Source organism: Grus americana, chromosome 19 (assembly GCF_028858705.1).
Source record: "Grus americana isolate bGruAme1 chromosome 19, bGruAme1.mat, whole genome shotgun sequence".
In the NCBI taxonomy this organism is placed as follows: Eukaryota; Metazoa; Chordata; class Aves; order Gruiformes; family Gruidae; genus Grus; species Grus americana.
Window position 1 is genome coordinate 4,479,114 of NC_072870.1, and position 19,597 is coordinate 4,498,710.

The 19,597-nt window shown below is 37.9% G+C and overlaps 1 protein-coding gene across 3 annotated transcripts in view; it reads right to left on the minus strand.

Moving 5' to 3' along the window:
• Window positions 1-952: 952 nt before the first annotated feature.
• Window positions 953-19,597, minus strand: part of GOSR1 (golgi SNAP receptor complex member 1) — a 33,939-nt gene continuing 15,294 nt past the window's right edge. For 2 of the 3 annotated variants that reach the window (XM_054847436.1, XM_054847435.1), the window contains exons 7-9: window positions 15,195-15,224; window positions 6,461-6,543; window positions 953-5,149 (exon numbers count right to left, since the gene is read on the minus strand). In XM_054847436.1, coding sequence (XP_054703411.1) covers window positions 5,025-5,149; window positions 6,461-6,543; window positions 15,195-15,224 — 238 coding nt within the window. In that variant the 3' untranslated portion in view covers window positions 953-5,024. The remainder of the gene's footprint in view (window positions 5,150-6,460; window positions 6,544-15,194; window positions 15,225-19,597) is intronic. The other variant, XM_054847437.1, reaches the window with a different exon arrangement.

Genomic DNA, 19,597 nt, shown 5'->3' on the forward strand with positions numbered 1-19,597 from the left:
CACTACCTGAAACCAGAATGGCCTTTCCATTTTCAAAACAGTTTTTGAAGTTTCTTCTTTAACTCGAAACATACAGTCAAAGCCCTCCCTTGAGAAAGCATCTGGTCATCCCTGAATATTTAGTAGGCACATTAAGGATACAGAAATCCCTCTCTACTTTAAAGCAGCATTACAGGCACAGCACGACAGCTCTGAAATGAAGAGAACTACCTCTCTTCACTCCGAGCCTTATGCAAACAGACGGGTATCACGCTGCCAGGCAGGGTTTCTTGTTTGAGAAAATAAATTTGAGTGGCATTGAAAGATTTCGTGCCAATTGCAAAAACACCAGGTACAGATAGGTGCTTCAGACATTGATGCTGCCTGAACACCTGAGGATGGAGGTGGTCCAGACCACAGCAGCGCTAGAAAACTACAGGATCCGACAGAACTTCACGGAGAGACTTTTTACAATAGCTCGCACCGCGTTCAAAGTATCGGCTTATTTTTGGTGTTTGTGTTGTGACTGCAGAAGGGGGGGTGGGAAGAAGGTACCCCACTACTGAGAAGGGTATTAAAATGAGGAGGGAGGCACCTTATGCTTCAGATCAACATCAGTTGTGGTGTGCTTTTGGGAATTAAATGTTTTATACAATGGATATATAAAAAACTTTTTAAAGCTTACCCTAAAGAAAACCATCCTTGTTCCATCTGTCAAAGAACAGCAGGAAAAAAGTCATTACTATATTCAGACCCTTCCAATGCGGATGCACATGCGGGCACAAGGAACACATCCTGCCAAACCGAGCACTTTGGGTCAGGAAATGCTCCATCACATCTGATACTTGGTACAAAACTGGAGAACAAACTAATTCGTATGTTCAGTGACAATCCCAAACTGGAGAGATGAATGTTTTCTGCGTCTTCCCTGAAGCTTAAGTAGGCAAAGACTGTCATGGGGAAAGAACCAAGCACCTTGCTTAGAATTCTAATTTATTATTAAATTACATATCAAAGCTTTTTTTAATACATACAGAGAATGCACAATAGGTGAGAACAAAAATAATTACAGTTACAATAAAATAAGTTTCAAGAAGCTATATGAAAAGCAAAAAATCAGAAAGTGCAATCAGAAAATTGTTTACAAGGGTCTGGACTGGGATATTTTGTGAGAAAGGGTCTTGTTTTTTGTCTTGAGTGTTTATTTAAACTGTTTTCCGCACTCAGTAGTAGACAGACCAACAACCGCTTATGTATTTGGAACTGAAAACATCACACTGGTTTCAAATATCCAGTCGACAGGAGAGATACAGGGCACCAAGAGGACTTGCAGATGTCACCTAGGATATGGCTCAGTTTTGTCTCAGTGTATCTTTCACTGAGGTCTCCTGTCCTGCACACTGCTCAACAGAACCACTGCACGATTTCATAATCCCACACTGTTATAAGGAGTTTCAGAATTATTTCCTCCTTCAGAACTGATACAGCTGTTACCTCTCCTTCCTGTTTCAAACGAAAGCTTCAGGAAAAAAAAAAAAAAAAGTAAAAATAGGAAAAGGTTATGCATCAAGTGATCTTGGGAAACTAGCTGCTAGGTTTAGAGAGCTAAAACAGTCCTGACTAAATGAGTGACACAATCAGAAGTGGTGGACCTGACTTTGCTCCCTGTGTAGCAGTTTTGGGGGAGCTTCAGGGAGGACAAACCATCAACAAGTTATCTGAAACTTTCATATCACCTGAAAATCCACTTTTGCTCTTTCGTTTTCGACATCCAGCAAAGAACTGACTCTTCTCACAGTAATCGTAAGACTGTCCAAAAGAAAGGATTTCTAAAACCACAAATGAAAAATTCTAGTTGATTATTCAGTGTAATGAATCCAGTAGGAATTTATACCACACTTCGATATGCAAAAGCTCCTGAAATCAATATTGAATAAGAAAAAGTGTTGTGCCTTCCCAGGAAGGGCAAACTCTTGTATTACCAGAAGCACCATGCTGCTTGGTCCCAGCACCCGGAGAGCAAAGCCCTGCCTCCACCCCTGCTCAGGCACGCTCCCACGAGGGCTGGGGATAAGTGACTGCTGCGGTCTGGGCCACAGCCACACGAACGCTCACTATTCACTGAACACGCAATACTGGGTGTTGCCCAAATGCCATTCCTCTGCTCTAGCAACCAGCATCAGATAAACATGTAAAAAACCCCATTGTCTAAAAAACAAGAATAAAAATATTCGTGTCTACGTGAAGCGTGGCATTGGAAGTTATCAATACGATCCTTTACGTTTTGGTGCCGAGCTAAGGGGTTGTCGGATGGGTTTCGCATAGGTGCTTGTGTACTGGCAAGAATAAAGCAGAAATTTAAAAAGTGTGTGTGTGTGTGTGTGTGAAACGTGCTCTGTAGAAATATTATGTATTTACTCACTTCATTTGTATGGCTTAGCAATAATTTTCTTAGGACAATTCTATTTGGTTATGAAACTGCAACTTTGCCAGGAATTGCAGAAACGAGAATTCTTTAACCACATTTTTTCCCTTAGAGCAAGAGGAACCACACAGAATGAAAAACCGAAGAGAATATATTTTGCAACAGGAGCCACACAAACCTATAATTTGGGAGTTGAGATTAAATACTACAATCCTCTGTTTTTATACACGTTCCACTACCCTAACTATAGGTCCATGTTGTTAGAAACGTTCAGGAGAATTAGCAAGGCTTTCCCCTCAGCTCCGTGCAAGCACACCACTTCTGAGAGCAATGCAAAACGCCTGCTCACATTGCTAGGCGACTACAAGATGATGATGAAGGGGAGACTACAAGGTTAATTAAATGTATTTTTGAAAAAAAACCTGTCTCAAAACCAATACAAATAAAAACCGTGGAGGGGCTGCCAACACTGAGACCATTTCCAGTAAAGCTTTATCAGAGGTAATTCAGCACATTTCTGTTATTTTATACTAAAATATATCCGTTCCTCCATCACATTTTCATAACATGAAAAATCAATTATGTTTACATATTTATTATAATCTACATATTTTCCATAGCAGCTTTTTCACACAATAAGATTAAATATATGCACCAAATCAATTAAGTCCAGTAAAAAGACTGGTTATAAGATTAAATAAATGAATTTATTTACGGTACTGCAGATCTTATATTGCCAACTATAGAGCAACCATATCCTACAAATCCTAAACAGAAGCACGACTGCTGATCAGGGTCCCTTAGGGTGGTGGTGAAGGAATCAAAGAAAAAAGCATCGGGGAGAAGAGGTTTGCTCTCCCAACACACAAACTCGATAATAGACCTCCTTTATCCATCAAGGGTTTTCATAAACCCCTTTAATGAACACTTCATTTCAAACCAGGAACAATCCCAAATCAACAAAATGATCACCCTTTATTTAAAATATAAGCCCCGCAGTTTTAACTGTATTAATTCCAAATGCTTTCTAATCCCAACAACAAGATGACTGATTAGAAGCTTTTGTTGACTTTTTAGCACAAAGTCTGCAAATAAGCCTTCAAATTCATACAAACATTTTAGGCGCAACACTGTGGTTTTGCTCGCTACACAGGCACAAGTCTCTACTCCCTCCAACAGGTACTTCGCAGACACTGTAAAAAGCAGTAAAAAATTGCGTCTGTCCTGCTAGACTCTGTTCCAGAGGAGAACCTGGAGACCATTTGACATTTGTGGGTAATGGCATACATGAAATCTGTTAGGAGCACTGTAAAATGATTGTGAAAAGAGTTAATAAAATTCTTAGAAAGATATTTCAGTGCCTCAGTTTAAATTTATTGGGTTATGATATGACAGATGGAAAAGAGTTGTTGAAAGAGCAGAAAAATCTGTAATTTGTGAATTTGCAATATCAAAGCCATTCCTGATGTCATCTTTGTTTGGAGACACAAACACAACAGGATTCGTGTTGCATGTCTGGACAAAAAATAAATTTTTCCCCCCAGATAATGGTAAATAATACTTGTTTCACTATTCATACATTCAACTCTTTACTATGAGGAGTTATGTCCAAAAATTTTGCACGCAGATACATTTGCCTCAGGTATAACCACGATAATTTTCATTTCCAATTGACAGTTTAGATTATATCCTACTAACAATGTAAAAATATTAATGCTATTAGAATAACTTTATCTAAATTACAATATAGACTTTTCAAACTGCTTATTGTGTCTTTATAAAGACCTTTATGATGCCAGTCAAATCAAACTATTTACACCCAAAAGAGTCCTTTTAGGTGAACTCATGTTTGGTCACTTTTCAGATGACTGAACACTACAGTAAACAGCTGCTAGGACACCGTGCTCCCTTTTTACAAAGGAGGACTTGTTAGTCCCTTTAAAGCCACAAGAAACCTTACAAATCTTCCTCAGAGAGTAGTTTATTCATACTCTGTGCAAAAAGTGAACTGAACAATCCTTTTTTTACTTTGAGGAATTCATGTGAAGCACAGTTTTCACAGCACAAATTATGCAGAAATAACTAGTATCTCAACCATGAGTTAAAAGGAATTACAGAACGTGTAGTAGTAAAGCAACCTGACGGCTTAAAGCTGCAATATTCTTCTCACAGGGTAAAAGTGTTCAGTACTGTGCTTGGCCTACAGGGGAAACCAGCTTCTTGCAGAGTTTCTACCCAAGGCAAGCCCAACAATCTTTTTCCACTTACCAGCAAACGACAGACCTCCCCCAGCACCGCTGAGCACAGAAAATGTTCTGCCGGTTCTGGTAAGCGTCCCATATTTACTTACCTTGCAGTGAGAAAGGGAATTAAAGACAAACAAATCCCCCAAAACATAACCCAAAAGAAGATGTATGTGTGACAGGGAAGGAGAAACACTGCAGCTTCAACCCAAAACCAGTGTCGCAGTCTACCATCGTAAGCTCTAGACATCATGCTGATACTCCCAGCCGTAACGAGCAGGCTGTTTGAAGTCTGTCGCTTCCCCCACTCACTTTTCCTTGACTGGGGGGGAGGGATGGTGGTGGTGAGTTTAGCAGAGTCCATGGGGGAACATCCATCAATGAAAAGCATATAGCAGCAGTAAGATGGTGCAGATGCCAATAATGCCACCCAAGATGAGAGAATCTCGTCGTTTCCGAAGGTTGATCCTTTGAATCAGGCTGTTCACTGCTGGAAACCGATCTTTAAGGAGTCTGAGTCAAGGTCATATCAGCAAACAGTATCTTCACTAACAAACCCCAAATTCTGTATGTCGTAATCCCAATACTGCAAGAAATGCAGAACTACTGCCAAGCTCGAGAAAGCAGATGCAGTAAAAAACCCTGATGGATAGTTAGCAGGATCACAACTGTACTTCACTAATAATAGACAATCAGAGGAAAAAAAAGAGAACAGAACGGCTTAGAGTTCACATTTACACAGAATTCATCACCTGCTCACCGAAATTACCAGCATTTGATATACTTTCATCTCTGGTCTGTGAGGCTTAGTTACTTTTAATAATTGTGTTTAAATGAGAATGGAAAAAAATAAAAATGGGGCAGTTATATAAAACATCTGTGAAATTTATTTAACGGAACACTGGTGAAGGGAACAACCAAAGGCATTTGACTGAGAAAATCATGCACGTTGCATGACTACGCACTGTTCAAGTATAGCACATAAGGAAGAAGTCCTCCTACTGTAAAATCATAAAGATGTAAATCTATCTTTTAATGTACAAAATACAATTGCCAACAAGATAGTAAGCTTCAGAGCTTCAGGTCTTTGGAACCAAGAATCTTTTAAGACCAAAGCTTATTGATTTTTTTTTTTTGGTCCTTGCCAGTTGCTAGGAACCATAATGAAATTTATGGGTTACCAAGATACATCTCTTCAGGATGTAATCTGTCTAATCAGATGATGCTAATGTTGTTCTTTGGGCCCTTATGATAGAAAGGAAGGAATAATTGGGAAAATGACAAACATGCACGACTTGACAGTCCAGCACAATCTTTAGCCATGAGCACAGAATACGAGGAGAAACCAACAACCCAAAATCTTAACATCTACAAGACTGTCACTTACAAGAGGATACACTTAGCTGCAAACCATAAGAAGCAGCAACGTATGCTAAGCTTCAGCTCTGGACAGTCTTGAAAGCAAAAAGCAAGAAGTAAAATGAAATTATCCTTTTACAAAAACATATAGCAGGGAAGGCTATAAAATGCCATTGCAGATCTCTACCTGAAAATTAAGCTACATTGATTTATATGCAGAATTCAAATTTCAGTAGAAACAACTAATTCACCACATTCATCATTAAGATGCTTCAGTCAGATTGTCTAGTGAGACTGGTTAGAAAATGGTCTGTTTGTCACTAATGACAACACACCAGGACAGATTATACAGCCACTGACATCACAAAGCATTTTCATCCCCAAATGACAGAGTGAAAAATTGTACTATACCTCTTCTTATGCACTGGCAACACACATTTTTAGGAAAGGATACTAGCCAAGGTATTCATCTTGCTTTGTATTGACTTCAACATCCCTCTCTGCGAAGTCATATTTTCTTTAGTTGCCATGGCAATGCTGGAGAACGAAGAAAAAAAAAAAAAGAGTGGATCAAGTTGTTGGTGCTAAGAATAATCTACAGCTAAAACAAGAGGAAAGTAAGCAGTCAACACTCCTTTAGAGGACAATGAATGAGGTGAAGCAATATGAATGAAACCACTTTTTTCCCATTAATCTCTATCCTTTACACTTGAATGATTTCTCTTTTTTATATAAGCCATTAACAATTGAAAACACTGCAATTTCTTGAAACAGGCAGGGTTTTGGCATATCTCCCCCAGCCCCAACAGAAAATGCTACTGCATTACAAGCAAACCTAAAGGTACTCTTCTGGCATAAGTTTTAAATTTAGAAGTTTGTTTAATCACAGAAGCCCCATACTTAGTTTCACTCCAGAGAGCATATGAAATTTCTTGCCTGCCATCAGAATATGATGGCTACAGAAGCATTAAGCAACTAAGAGCTGACTCACAATTAAAAATCAATTTGCAAAGCAAACGCGCTGGTTGAGAGGCGATGGAAATGCTGTTTGAGACCCCACAGCTCACAGAGCTTTACACAGAAGGGTTCTGGCCAATCAAGCTGGGACATACAGTCATCGGGTCTTTGAAGACATTTAAACACAACAAAGCATTGAGACCTACTTTGACTCAGGATTAATACTGTCCTCTGACTCCAGGTGAGTGGGCAAAACTTGGGTTCTCCTGCATTAACATCTCTTCCCAGCAAGCCCCACCTGACTGTTTTCCATAAGCTGGAGTTGAGGGAGCTGGTGTATAATGACATCATATCAAATGATGCTTCCTTCACAGCACAGATAAAATACATTTTTGAGCTTTGATCCTAATTCAGAATATCATCTGTGAATATATAAGTTTTCATACTCTGTTTCTTTACTAATACAAGGTCCAGCTGTATGTACTTTATCCAAATATAAGGACACAATACAGGTGAATATAAAACAGAATTTCCCATTTCAAATTTAATACACTCTGAAAGTTGGAAAAAAGCAACTGTGCTCTTAAAACCAAGACATTTAAATGAAGATTTTAAAGAGCTACTCAGCTGACAAAAATTTTTCTCTACCTTAATTTTCTCTTCAGCTTGTAAAACAGAGTTACAGGGTAGGCTACTACTTGTTGCCCCAGGTAGTATTTCAAGTAGCTACTTCAAATGCAATACCTTTATCAAGAAAAACTGCCCAGGCTCCTTTACATCTAGAGAAACAGTAAAAGTTTAGGCTCTGGAGACACAATGCTTAAGAAGGAACAGCATGACAAATACTGCTGTTCTTGGCTGGCATGCATTTCAAAAATAAACAAAGGAAGACATAAATACAACATGGCTGGACAATAACTCAGAACATGACACCTATATTGCTGTTGACTATATCTACATGAATAACAACAATGAAAACAAATTCTTGGACAAGTTTGTGAGTGTTAAATATGGAGCGAAAGCGTTCTGGAAGAAAAAAAGTTAAGTGGAACAACACGATACAAGAGATATAAATATGAGAAAAGGGAACTAAAGCTGTAATTTCAGAGGAGAACACACAGGAAAATGCAAAACGCTTCTTTTACCCAATACAGACATTTTACACTCGCTCTGTATACAAACGTGACACAAAAAAATCACAGCTAAGGTGAGCATTATTTCTAAGGAGGGGCAAGTACAAACCCTAACATTATTCTTAAGTCCTGCAATATAAACTGGACATTGCATTTTACATGAAGTCTTAATATTTACTGCTGAACTCTCTGAATGCACTTGCTCAATACATCTGGTTCTCACGCACTGTTCTGTAGTAAATTCATCTGGGTTTCAGGGCTTTGGGCTTATCTTTCTGTAACAGTTAAAATGTTGAAACATCATCTGTCCAGATATTAGTACTAAAGTACTCAGGTTGACCTAGCATTTCAGTAATGGAAGGCGATAAAAAAAAAGGACCTTTACCACCTTAGTGTATCTTTCCAGGTAAATCTGGTAGGAAAAGTCACACACACAAATTATGTTTGTACACTTATTCAACATAGAACTGGAGTTGCTGACGTTTTTATAACAAAGACCATTTGATACATTTTTATTTCAAGTTTCTCTCTAATGAGAATGGAATGAGCAGCTCTGGATCATCGGACGTACCACTGGCTCCCCTACTAGGACAACACAGCCAGTATCCCAAGAATAGCTGGCAGAAACCAGCAGAGGCAAGCCTAACAATTGTCCTTCAAGGCTTACAGTGAAAGGTCAGTACCACAGTTCACAAACATCTTAAAGAAGAAAACTGCCCGGATCAATGATCCCTAAAGTAATTCTGGAGCAGTGAGTTCCTTTGGCTCCTTCCATTATATCTGCCTACTCCATCTCAAGTAGCCCTTGATACGGTATCTTCAGCCTTCCTATAAGGTGCCAGGCAAACTTTTAAGGAAAAAAAAAAAAAAAGAAAGAAAAAAAGAAAAGGAAAGGAAAAATACGCGCTACCACCTCTTCGGGTGGAGGCTGCCTTTTCCAACTCTGGTTTTGCCCATAAAAACTAAGAGTTCACCAAGCCAAAGCCCGAGTGTTACAAGTGGTATGATTGTGGTTTTAGCAGTAGCAGAACACCTTGGAAAGCAAGACAAGTTCATCACACAGACATACGTGAAACGTAGGTGACAGAAGGGCCAGCCTATACCTCTCATAGCTTTCTGGTCACAGAATAGACTCCTCCAACAGCTCTATACAGCAAATTCTTTTAAATAGAACAACATGCATTGACAGGGCAGATGAATCTTAAGGTTATATTAGCATTCTATAAATTTGGACCTACATTAGAAATTGTGAGTTTATCAGTCACTAAGAGAGTATAAATAGTTTGATAATTTGTAGGCAAAACCCTGACATTTTCAATCAGCAGCTCTGTAAGAACAGATTTAACATTTTAATACTAAGTTTTGAAGTATTAGATTTAAAAAATAAATATGGAAGTTTCAGGGCAGAACTAAGAAAAACCTTCAGGTATTTTTTATTTGCAGCTGGCTATTTAACATTTTTTTTCTTTTATACTTTCGAAGTGCCAAATCAGCACAAAGTGAAAATGAAACTCATGGTTAACTGGAAGCAACGGGACTTGCAGTCACTGCCTTAGTGTTTATAAAGGGGTTGCCAGAATCCATTAACCAACGCTCTTCGTTTCTGCAAAAAGAACAGAAGAAAGTCTACAAAGCTTCTTCTCCTCTTACACTGTGTAGTACTGTAGATTGGAGGAGAAGAAGAAAAAGAATTGCATCATTGCCTACCCCAACAGTGCATGAATATACCAAGAAAAGCATCTAAAGAAGGTGTTAGTAGAAATTCTGAACAGAGAATAAACATCTCTATATCAGTACAGAAAAAGCAGGTGCCATCAAGGGCTGTAAAAGGGACTACAAAATCAGAACAGTAAATACATCAAATCATATCATAGGTGAGAAGATACGGCATTTGACAGATTATACATTTACAACTCAGCATACAGGTATTATTCTAAAGTAAAAAGCCACAAGCTTGCACAAACATTATATCTGCTGTTGAGAAGAGCACTCAGAAAATTTTGAATTACTGGGAACCAAATTAAAAAAAAAAAATTTCCTAGCTGTACACAGGAAAGCTTGCTCAGTAACCTACAGCTTCTTATCTTACACTCCCACACTGACTTGATACTTGTCCAGATGAAGTTTTAATACAGCATTTCTCAAAGCACTCCTGAATTAAGCCACATGTTTTCATAAGATGCATCCAATGACTCATTAAGGCATCCATTAATTTACAGAAGTGAAAATACAAGATGATTGCCAGGATATAAAGTGTTCCTGAGACACTTCGAAAATGCCTTTGGAAATAATTATTACAGATTATCATGGAACACAAGGTTCCTGCTTTAACATCTAAGGAGTGAAACTGTCCATTTCATATAAAAAGGCAAGATGTATCTGTTTAAGTTTACATATTACAAGATCGGAACCCTCTTCATTTCTTTTACCCAGTATTTTAAAAAATGGCGCAATGGGCTGGGTTTTACTGAAGAGCTCTGAAGAAAAAAATAATGGTAGTGATTACCATTTTTAATACGATACAGTCTAGCAATGAAATGTAACTGTGATATCCATGAACAAGAGTTTAACTGGATTCTAGCCACCATTAGCAAGTCAAAATTCAAGTAAAAGGCACTGTTCTTCACATGTAATTTGATTACTCAAAACACGAGCTGGTTTACCTAAGCCTTTATATCTGCAAATGAGACTATTAAGTTTAAGCACCACCAGAAAACACACAGCTCCCGGGGACTACTCCACTGATTGGTCTGGTGCAGTCCTAAGTATTGCAGTTTCCTCATATCCTTCATTAGATGGTTTTGGTTTCATTCCCATCCCTAACATATGCTCATTGACTTACTGTTGCCATTTCTCCACTGACAAACGCATTTTAAAAAAATTAATCATATTCTTCCCATTCACAATATTGGCCCCATTTAGTTACTCAGCACTGTAATCTCCCCAGATCAAGAATACCTTTTTCTTACGTTTTGAAACTTCTACACAACATTTACAATAAAAGATTAAATGCTCCTTATGGGAATCGAGATGACCCTGACTTAACGTTTCATTTGGAAACTAGCATGAACTATTCTTGGTGCTGCACTGGCTTGAACTACTACAGTTGGGTGTAAACCAAGTTTCTAAAACCAGATGGTATTCTGCTCTCTATATTTAATATTAAAGCACTGCTGAAGTACAACACTAAAGATTGCTGCACTACTGGAGAAATCTCTTCTAGCTAAGCCCGAGGTCACAGCCACAAAGAGCCTACCCATCTCTTCCACAAATCAGCAGGAGTATCTCAAATTCCTCAAAATTTCACTTACATTTCAAGTTTGTCCGTGAATGCTCAGCAGTGCTGTGGATATGCAAGTACCCAAATTTCTCTTCAAAAGTAAAACAACTGGTATTTGTACAGACTCTGCAGTTTTCACCGGCATGAAAAAGTACAGTGTGATAAACACTTCAGCCATTACTGCAGTCAAACTAGTCTAACATGCAGAGATACGCTTTTAATGCTGCTTGACTTGGAAGCAAAGTGTTTTTACCTCAACAAATGTTTAAGCTGTCGAGTATTTTCACCCCGCAGAGCAGCCACATACATACAGCGTATTATCAAGTGAAACGTACCAGAAAGTCAACTCCTTGCTTCATCCATTGAGACAGCTCAGTCAAATCTACATTGATGAAGAACTAAAACAAAGCTCTAAAGGAATGAGACGTTTTTAAAAATCAAATAATTCATGTATTACTGGAACTTCTGCTTCATTTTGTACTCCATGAATCATACTTGCTCATTTAAATTCATGACAACGTCTGTGATTAAGGGAATGGACTCTGTGACTCTGCATAGAAATGCAAGCTCTAGTTTTAAATTGCTAAAAATTCTGATTATATCACTTAATACTTCTTTGCGTATACATACATACATATATATTTGCATCTATAAATATAGATGCGTGTGCATATATATACACATATGCGCACACAATCTTTCAAATTACTTTAAAGATTATTGTGCCTTTTGATGAAGCCTAAGATGAAAACAAAAGAAACATTTCCCCAGAAATGCAAGTGATTTTGCCTAGACACTCTGACAAGGCTCTTTGGAAAAGAGCTAAGACTCAAAATCTAATTCATGCCTTTCCATTCTGAAAAGTCAGGATTCAATGCAAGTGATTTTTTCCCTTTTATTAAATCCCAATTATTACCTAAAGAAATACCACAAATATATAAGGAGTTTGGTTTTTTTTTTTAAATTAAATCTATGGTTTTGGTCTGGCTTCAGAGTGGAAGAGGAGTAGGCCAATCTGTTAATATACAAACACTGACAAATCAGCCTGAATCAGGCCTCAGAAACAGTTTTACAATAAAATCCCAAGAACTTGTCACACTCCACATACAAAACTATATAAAAAACCCACCAAACTGAGCCAACCTAAAAATATAAGTTGTTGGAAAACAAGAAATAAATCATTTTCTATTTTGGAGAAGTGATAATGTTTGAAAATTAAAACCCAAGCGCACCAAACATATTAAACAAAATCTATGCTTATATTTAAATCTGGCCAAGAGAAGGGAACACTGTTCCAGAAGAACTGCAGTACAAAGTATCACATCCCACTCGTTTCTGGAAAGAAATATGCTGCAGTAAGAACCCATGTCACGTAATTATTTTAAAAATTGATTAAAAGTTTAGTACCAACAAAACATCTGGAATAACAGCCCTACTCATCGCTTCAGTTACTGAATCATTTCAGCTTAGGTGCTCACATATTCTCTTGCACGTATGTTTCCTCCCGTGGAGGAGCCATGTACAGGAGGAGTCAGGCTCTGCACTTCTTCGGTTCTCTCCTCTACGGAAAGTTAGAGCAAGGTTTTCACAGTGAGTGCTGACTGTAGAGACCCTGGCAATGGGGTCACCGCTATGCAGCTTGTCAACAACGGCCTCTGCACGCACGGAAAAATGCTTTCCAGTGTTTAGAATCACTGCTTAATAACAACCACTAAAAAAATAAAATGTGATTTCTTGACTTCCTGAATTACACCCAAATAATGAGTAATCAACTACAGCAGATGTAAACCTTGAAGACAGAACAGTATTAGTAGCCAGAATAAGCTAATTATATCTCACTTCACTCAAGGAATCTGATTTCAAACAGCTTCCCCTGCACAATTCTCTTTTACTTGGTTTACTATAGATAAAGCAATTGATAATCAGAAGTTGGGTAAATTTCCATCTGGTAAAATCACTTCAAATGCAGCAGGGTTTACCACAATACCATATCTGAATACCTGCAATTACTGGGGATGACAAGAAAAAGAGTAAACCAGAGAATTCACCCCGAGTTCAACAGAGTCGGAATTGACTTAAGATGATATAACCGAAATTACATTTCCTGCTCAATGTAGATACTAAACAAGTTCTTTTTCTACAAAAAGAAATGTAGAGCATTTTGGCAACAACTACAACAAGAAGTTCATTTACTACAGATAATAAATGGTGCAACAAGGAGTGCTGAAATCCAACCTCTAAAAAAAAAATAAATAAAATAATCAAAGTTAATAAATTAACAGAAGGAATGCTTTCAGTAAACAGCACCAAGGAGCTCTGAACCAAGCCGTGCAGTCGGGACTACTGCATGAGAAGCAGTCACTGTGGAGACAGTCGATCTGTAGCCAACTGCGGGACTGCAGCTCACACAAATGAGACTCAAAGCAGTTTTAAACCCGCCAGGACACCTACTGACGACACCATGGAGCTTCTGAGTAGACTCAAAACTGATGGAGGAACCTGGGTGAATATTCAGGTAGCTGCCCTGTTTTGAGTGCCAGTTTGCCATGGCTACGTTCCCTTGCACAGGTAAATTGACCCGGAGGTTCACTTATCACGCGTACGCATACTCTCAGCTTCTCTGATGACACATAATCAAGAGGCTAAGCAAAGAGCTCAAATGATAAAATACGAGTCATTTTGCAGGATATTAAGCTTAATAAATCACCATATGCTGTTTAATGCTCTAGTTACTGGAGCAGCAGCAACTAAGAGATCCAACAAATGCTGAGCATTTTTACAAGACAGAAAATTAGGGCTACAAGCATGGCAATAAAGGAGAGGATTTTTAATCAGGAAAGGACTAGAACCCAAAGTAAAACAAATATTCACAATAACTGTGCGAAGTTTGGCAAATATCTTTATGAGGCTGTGGTAAGATTACATCTACATTTTCAGCCATTATTGTACTGACCACTTCTGGTTCATCGCTGCACGTTAATGTGGTTTAACACATTCTTCCACCATGTTAATTATACTGAGCCCACTGTATGTACTTAAGCTAGCCAGCCCTTAATGGACATAGAGCCTTGCTGCACCTCTAATTACTCTTCTTGATCACTTATGCCAGTACATGCATTATCTGAAAGCATATCTTGCTTTCTTTCTTCCTTTTTTTTTTTTTAAAGCAATAATCTAAAATTTAAAACCATTAAGTCAGGCACTCTGAATTATTGGTCTGCAAAATCCCAGAGTTCAATGGAAGATTGGGAAGGGCACAAATGATAAAAGTAATTTATGACGCTACAGTTCTAAAATTTCTAGATCAGTTAGAGAAGGTATCATTCAAGTATTCAAACCATGTAAAAAACCCAAATGACAAATAACTATACAACAGCAATAACCTTTCAAGCCCTTTTGGAAAAATTCCTTACCGATATCAGCTGCATGCTAGGGTGCTGAATATATTGAGGGATTACAGAAAATCATGTTGTAGAAGAGCGTCACTGTGAGAAGAAACAGCTCGACTACTGGAATAGCTCTCAACAGCTCAACCTGAGATTCACTCTGCTCTATCATTCCCTGTGTTTTTGTAGGGGCTATTCACCTTTGAACAGAAACTCAATTTTTCTAAACTACAATGAATAAGATATTTAAACACCACCATTATGTCAACATTGACTAGAAAAAAAACCCCAAATCCTACCACCACTTTATTGTAACACTGCCTATGAGTTGTAAAGAATACAGTTACTGTACAAATAATAGATCTTTAGACACAATTCAATGTAAATGCTGATTGTACAGAAAATAATTAAAATTAGTAAGTTAATTCTTACCTTATTGTTTCTTCTATCAGTCGATCTGAGCTGAAAGCCAAAGGAAAAAAAAAGAAGTTAAAAAAAAGTAATGTGGTTTTGCCCCAGCTGGCAGCTAAGCACTAGTAACAAGTACTAAGTATTATTTTAGATTATTAAATCACTGATCACCATAATACAAACCTTAACAAATTTGCCCTTAGAATGTCTTATTTCAGGATGTTGTCACTTTTTGCTACTACATAGATTTGGTATATATAATGAGAGTCTTTGGAGAAGATGCACATAGTGTCCTCTGGAGCAGCATTTCCTAACTGCATGCAAAAGCAGATGCTCAGGGGAACACATAAAACACTGAGAAGACAGAAAAAGGGCAATGGGCTCCATGATTCATGGCTAATTAATGTTAACTGAGCTTGATGTGTACCAGGTGCCCAGGGCAATTTGTTAAAGACTATTAGAGAAGGAAGTACCTATTTTTATTGCTTTTTAATTCTGGTCATTCCTGCCCACCCCTTCAAAAAATGTAATTAAAAATAAAAGCTGAGACTTCATTCCAGGTAGTAACATCTCAAAACACTGCTTCAGAGCTAGTTCAGCAAACTGTTTTATGGTGGTGAACTCAGCAAGTTTTTTCTACAATAATACCAGTTGGATGAGAATTAAGCAATGCTTATGGGAAATGGAATACATGCCATCTGTAAGAGAGAGACCTTGATAACATGTGCCCCTTCCCCCTCGCTGCCACATATTAATCGAGTTTCTATGTAGCATCGCTGGGAAAAGGACAGCCTGAAATACAGCACCACAGAGAGAACATTTCATTTAAAAATGGACGTGCAAGATTAAGATGACAAACAAGATCCTCAGAAGACTCAAGCAATTTCTTTTTTTCTGTACTCAATTTGTTATAGACAGGTTTTTAATCACTGTTTTACAGCCAATTATGAAATCCCAGAAAAACGTATCTCATTACAGCAATCAGTATCTTAAATGTAATACTGACATGGAATAGGTGACTGCATCCCTGCTTCCCATACTACAGAAACAACGATGCACCCCTACAATTGCTCCATTTACCCCACAGATTTACAAAAACTCTTGTAAAATAACCGAAAAAATGGGAGTTTACAGTTTAAGAAGGAAATCAATCTGATAGAAGTTTCATGTTGTAGTGGATATTGCTTCCAGTATTAAAGCAGAACTTACTGCTGCCAAGCCAAAAGGATTAAAAGACACTGCAAGGGCAGGACTGCCTTTATCTTCCATCCTCCTCGTTCAAGTGTTTTGCCACCCCAGGAAGGGATGGTATCAACAGCCTCTGGCGCAGCACAGTTCTGCCTCTGACTCAGCCAGAGCTGCCCAATTTGGAACTTTTCTTCTACCCACAGAAATTCTGGAGATCCCCCCACACCTCCAGCTGGAGGCACGGTGAAGGAGCACGTTGTGCAGCGTGCGTGTGTAAACTGCTCGGGGGGGGGGGGGATGCTAACAGAATGTCCTTATTTGTCTGTGAAGAGGAGTGAAAACATGAAGGTTGCTATTTCAGTCTAGTCCATGGCTTGAAATATGGAGACAGCACACAGAGCACTAAAAATATTTTGCCTGATTTTAAGTTGAGAGGGACTCAACTGAGGCAGCAAACACTGAAAACACTGGAACGCTTCTTTCTGCTCCCAAAACAAAGCCACACTCCAAAGAGTCACATCAGTTGCAAGTACATCAGTTTAATCAAATAAAACCATTTTCATTCACTGTGTGGTATTTATTACCACCGGCACAGAGAAGTAAAGCACCATAGTTATGTACACAAAATGATGTAAGCAGTCTCAAGTCTCACAGCGTCGGATAACGTCCCCGAGGCAAGCTGAAAAGTGATGCATTAAAGATTTCTGTAATTGCTGATTCTCAAAGATATAAAATTCAACTGAGAATGTGCCTTTCATACACAGATAGTCTAAGAAGCAAGTGTATTATGTGGGCAGTACATAATAAGAATAAACTGCAAAAACATCAGAAAACAGTCTGAAAAGCAAGAATGGTGCACAAGAATGCACCATTTTTAAAAAGGTTTGATTTTTTTTTATTTTATTTTTAATTTAACAACAAAAAGGTATCAGGAGCCTAGCTGGAAATAAGTTACACTTATAAAAATTCTGTGGAACAAAACATTGCTAGAACAGTCCTATTGGGAAAAAAACCCAACCCTACCATGGAAAAATCACCAGCATTATCAGCTCTTTGTCCATTCAACTGGTGAAATTATAGTATTTCATGTTGATGAACCGAAGACGACAGCAATTCAGAGACCTTAAGTGAACTAGGATGTTCTCCAAGGTTTTCAGAGCACAAAAATTAGGCTTGCCAGTTTGCAGCAGAGACGCTAACTGCTTTTTATGTTAGAGAAAGCTGTAGTTAGGCAGTTTTATTACTTAATCAGAGATGTAAACAACAAAAAAAGTATTTAAAAGCTTCAGATTCACTTATATTATACTGCATTATTTTTTATATATGTATGTATACACACATATAAAAATAAACCCTGGAAACATAGCTACTTTTAAAATGATGACAGGCAGAAGCTAATAAAAACACATAAACCCAGTTACAAATAGTTCTCAATACCAACACACACAGACATTAGATCCAAATGCCAACACAAAGCATCTGAAGTCACAAGATCAACATCTCTCAACTTACAGGGAGGTCATCCCTACTATTTAAAATGATGCATATGAATTTTCTTCAGAATGACTGATGTATAGGTAAGGGCAGACTGAACTAACTCTTATAGCCTTAAATAAATAGGTGGGAAGCATACAGATTTACTAAACACAAGTTCCAGTATGTCCTTCCCATCCCAGGGAACATCCTCTTTCAGTGGCACTCAGAGGATTTCCAAAAACATCTCTACTTGCAAGCCTCCAGCAGGTGAACAAACCCCAGCAGAAAGTGGCAATGACATTCACTGAAATTTTGGTAAAGGCAGCGTGAGCAGGAACATTTTATGGTAAAAATCTGCACAGCAAAATCCCTTGGAGTTCTGTTAAATTTAGTACCTCCTGCAAAAGTTGACTTTAAGCAGATGCTAGAGGCTTGTCTAAGGGCAGTAACATACACTCATACAGCATCTCTTAAAGTCTTTCAAAGTTCTTGGCAAATGTAGATTGCAATGTTCGCTTACAGTGATACCCCAAACAGAAGCAAGCAGTTGTTTCACCATTTTACAGTTCATAACTATAGAAAATAAACCAGATTTAAGGAAGACCAGGAACACAAAGCACAACACAGCTCAGAGACCCAAGGGAAGTCTGCAGATCTCTGACTATTAACAAGCTGGTTTACACAAATAGAAGTTGTTCTGCAATTATGAATAACGCTCATTTCAACTGTTTGACACAATAAAAAATAACAACATTGAAAGAGGTAATTTTGCTTAACTTACACATGCAAAACACTACAAAAAGAGGCTCTTAAAAAAAAATCTCTTGACTTTCTTCTATTTTCCAAGCAAAGACAACAAATCCAGTGGACATTACCTTATGAACATCCAAGCAAGCAAACAATGGTTCTGGGCAATATTAATCTTATTTGCCATCTGTTTCAAGAAGCTATGCATTTTCACCTGTCGAGACAGATGGCACTTTGACAAAGCCATTTAAAAATACAGTACGAAAGAAATACTGAAAGGTGCTGAGGCAATCACCTACTGTAATAAATGGCACAAATCCAACAGCCAGCAGTCATGCATATGAAATAATCAGGCCTCAGTGCAACTGCTGTCTTCAGAAAAGATTGTGCAGTTTGTCATTTAAATATGCAGACAGGTAAATTAATCCAAAGGAAGAATTAAGTGAAATATGCCTCTAGGATAGAAAAGAAACCTGCCCATCACATCAAGATTTTACAACTAAATAAAGTGGTTTATGTTCTTTGGGTTTTTTTAAAGCAAATCTCTATGCCAGTAGTTAAAATTCAGTAATATAGATGATTACTTGGCAAGGACTGGGCTTCTTCCATATCCATAGATTTTGCTGCTGACCTACTAGCTAGATACCCAATACAAGCACTTGTCAGAGAAACAAGATCCAGCAGTAAGACTCATCTGCACACAACTCATTTCACAATGCACTTTAAACTCTTCAGATAAAATTAAGGGCAATATTATCACAAAGAAAAATTTAAAACTATTAGGGAAAACCCCTGTAGAATAAACTAATATAGCACTTGATAACTATTTTCTTACTTTCATAAAGAATCATTACAGAAATAACAATTTTACTTTGTTCTTTCTCTAACTACAGGATTAATCACTAGTCTCAGCTCTTAAACTGCACTAAATCTTTTAATTTTCAGAGTCCTAGATCACCAGGTGACATGGAGCTTCCAGGAATGCAAATATTGCAAAACATACTTGATATTCT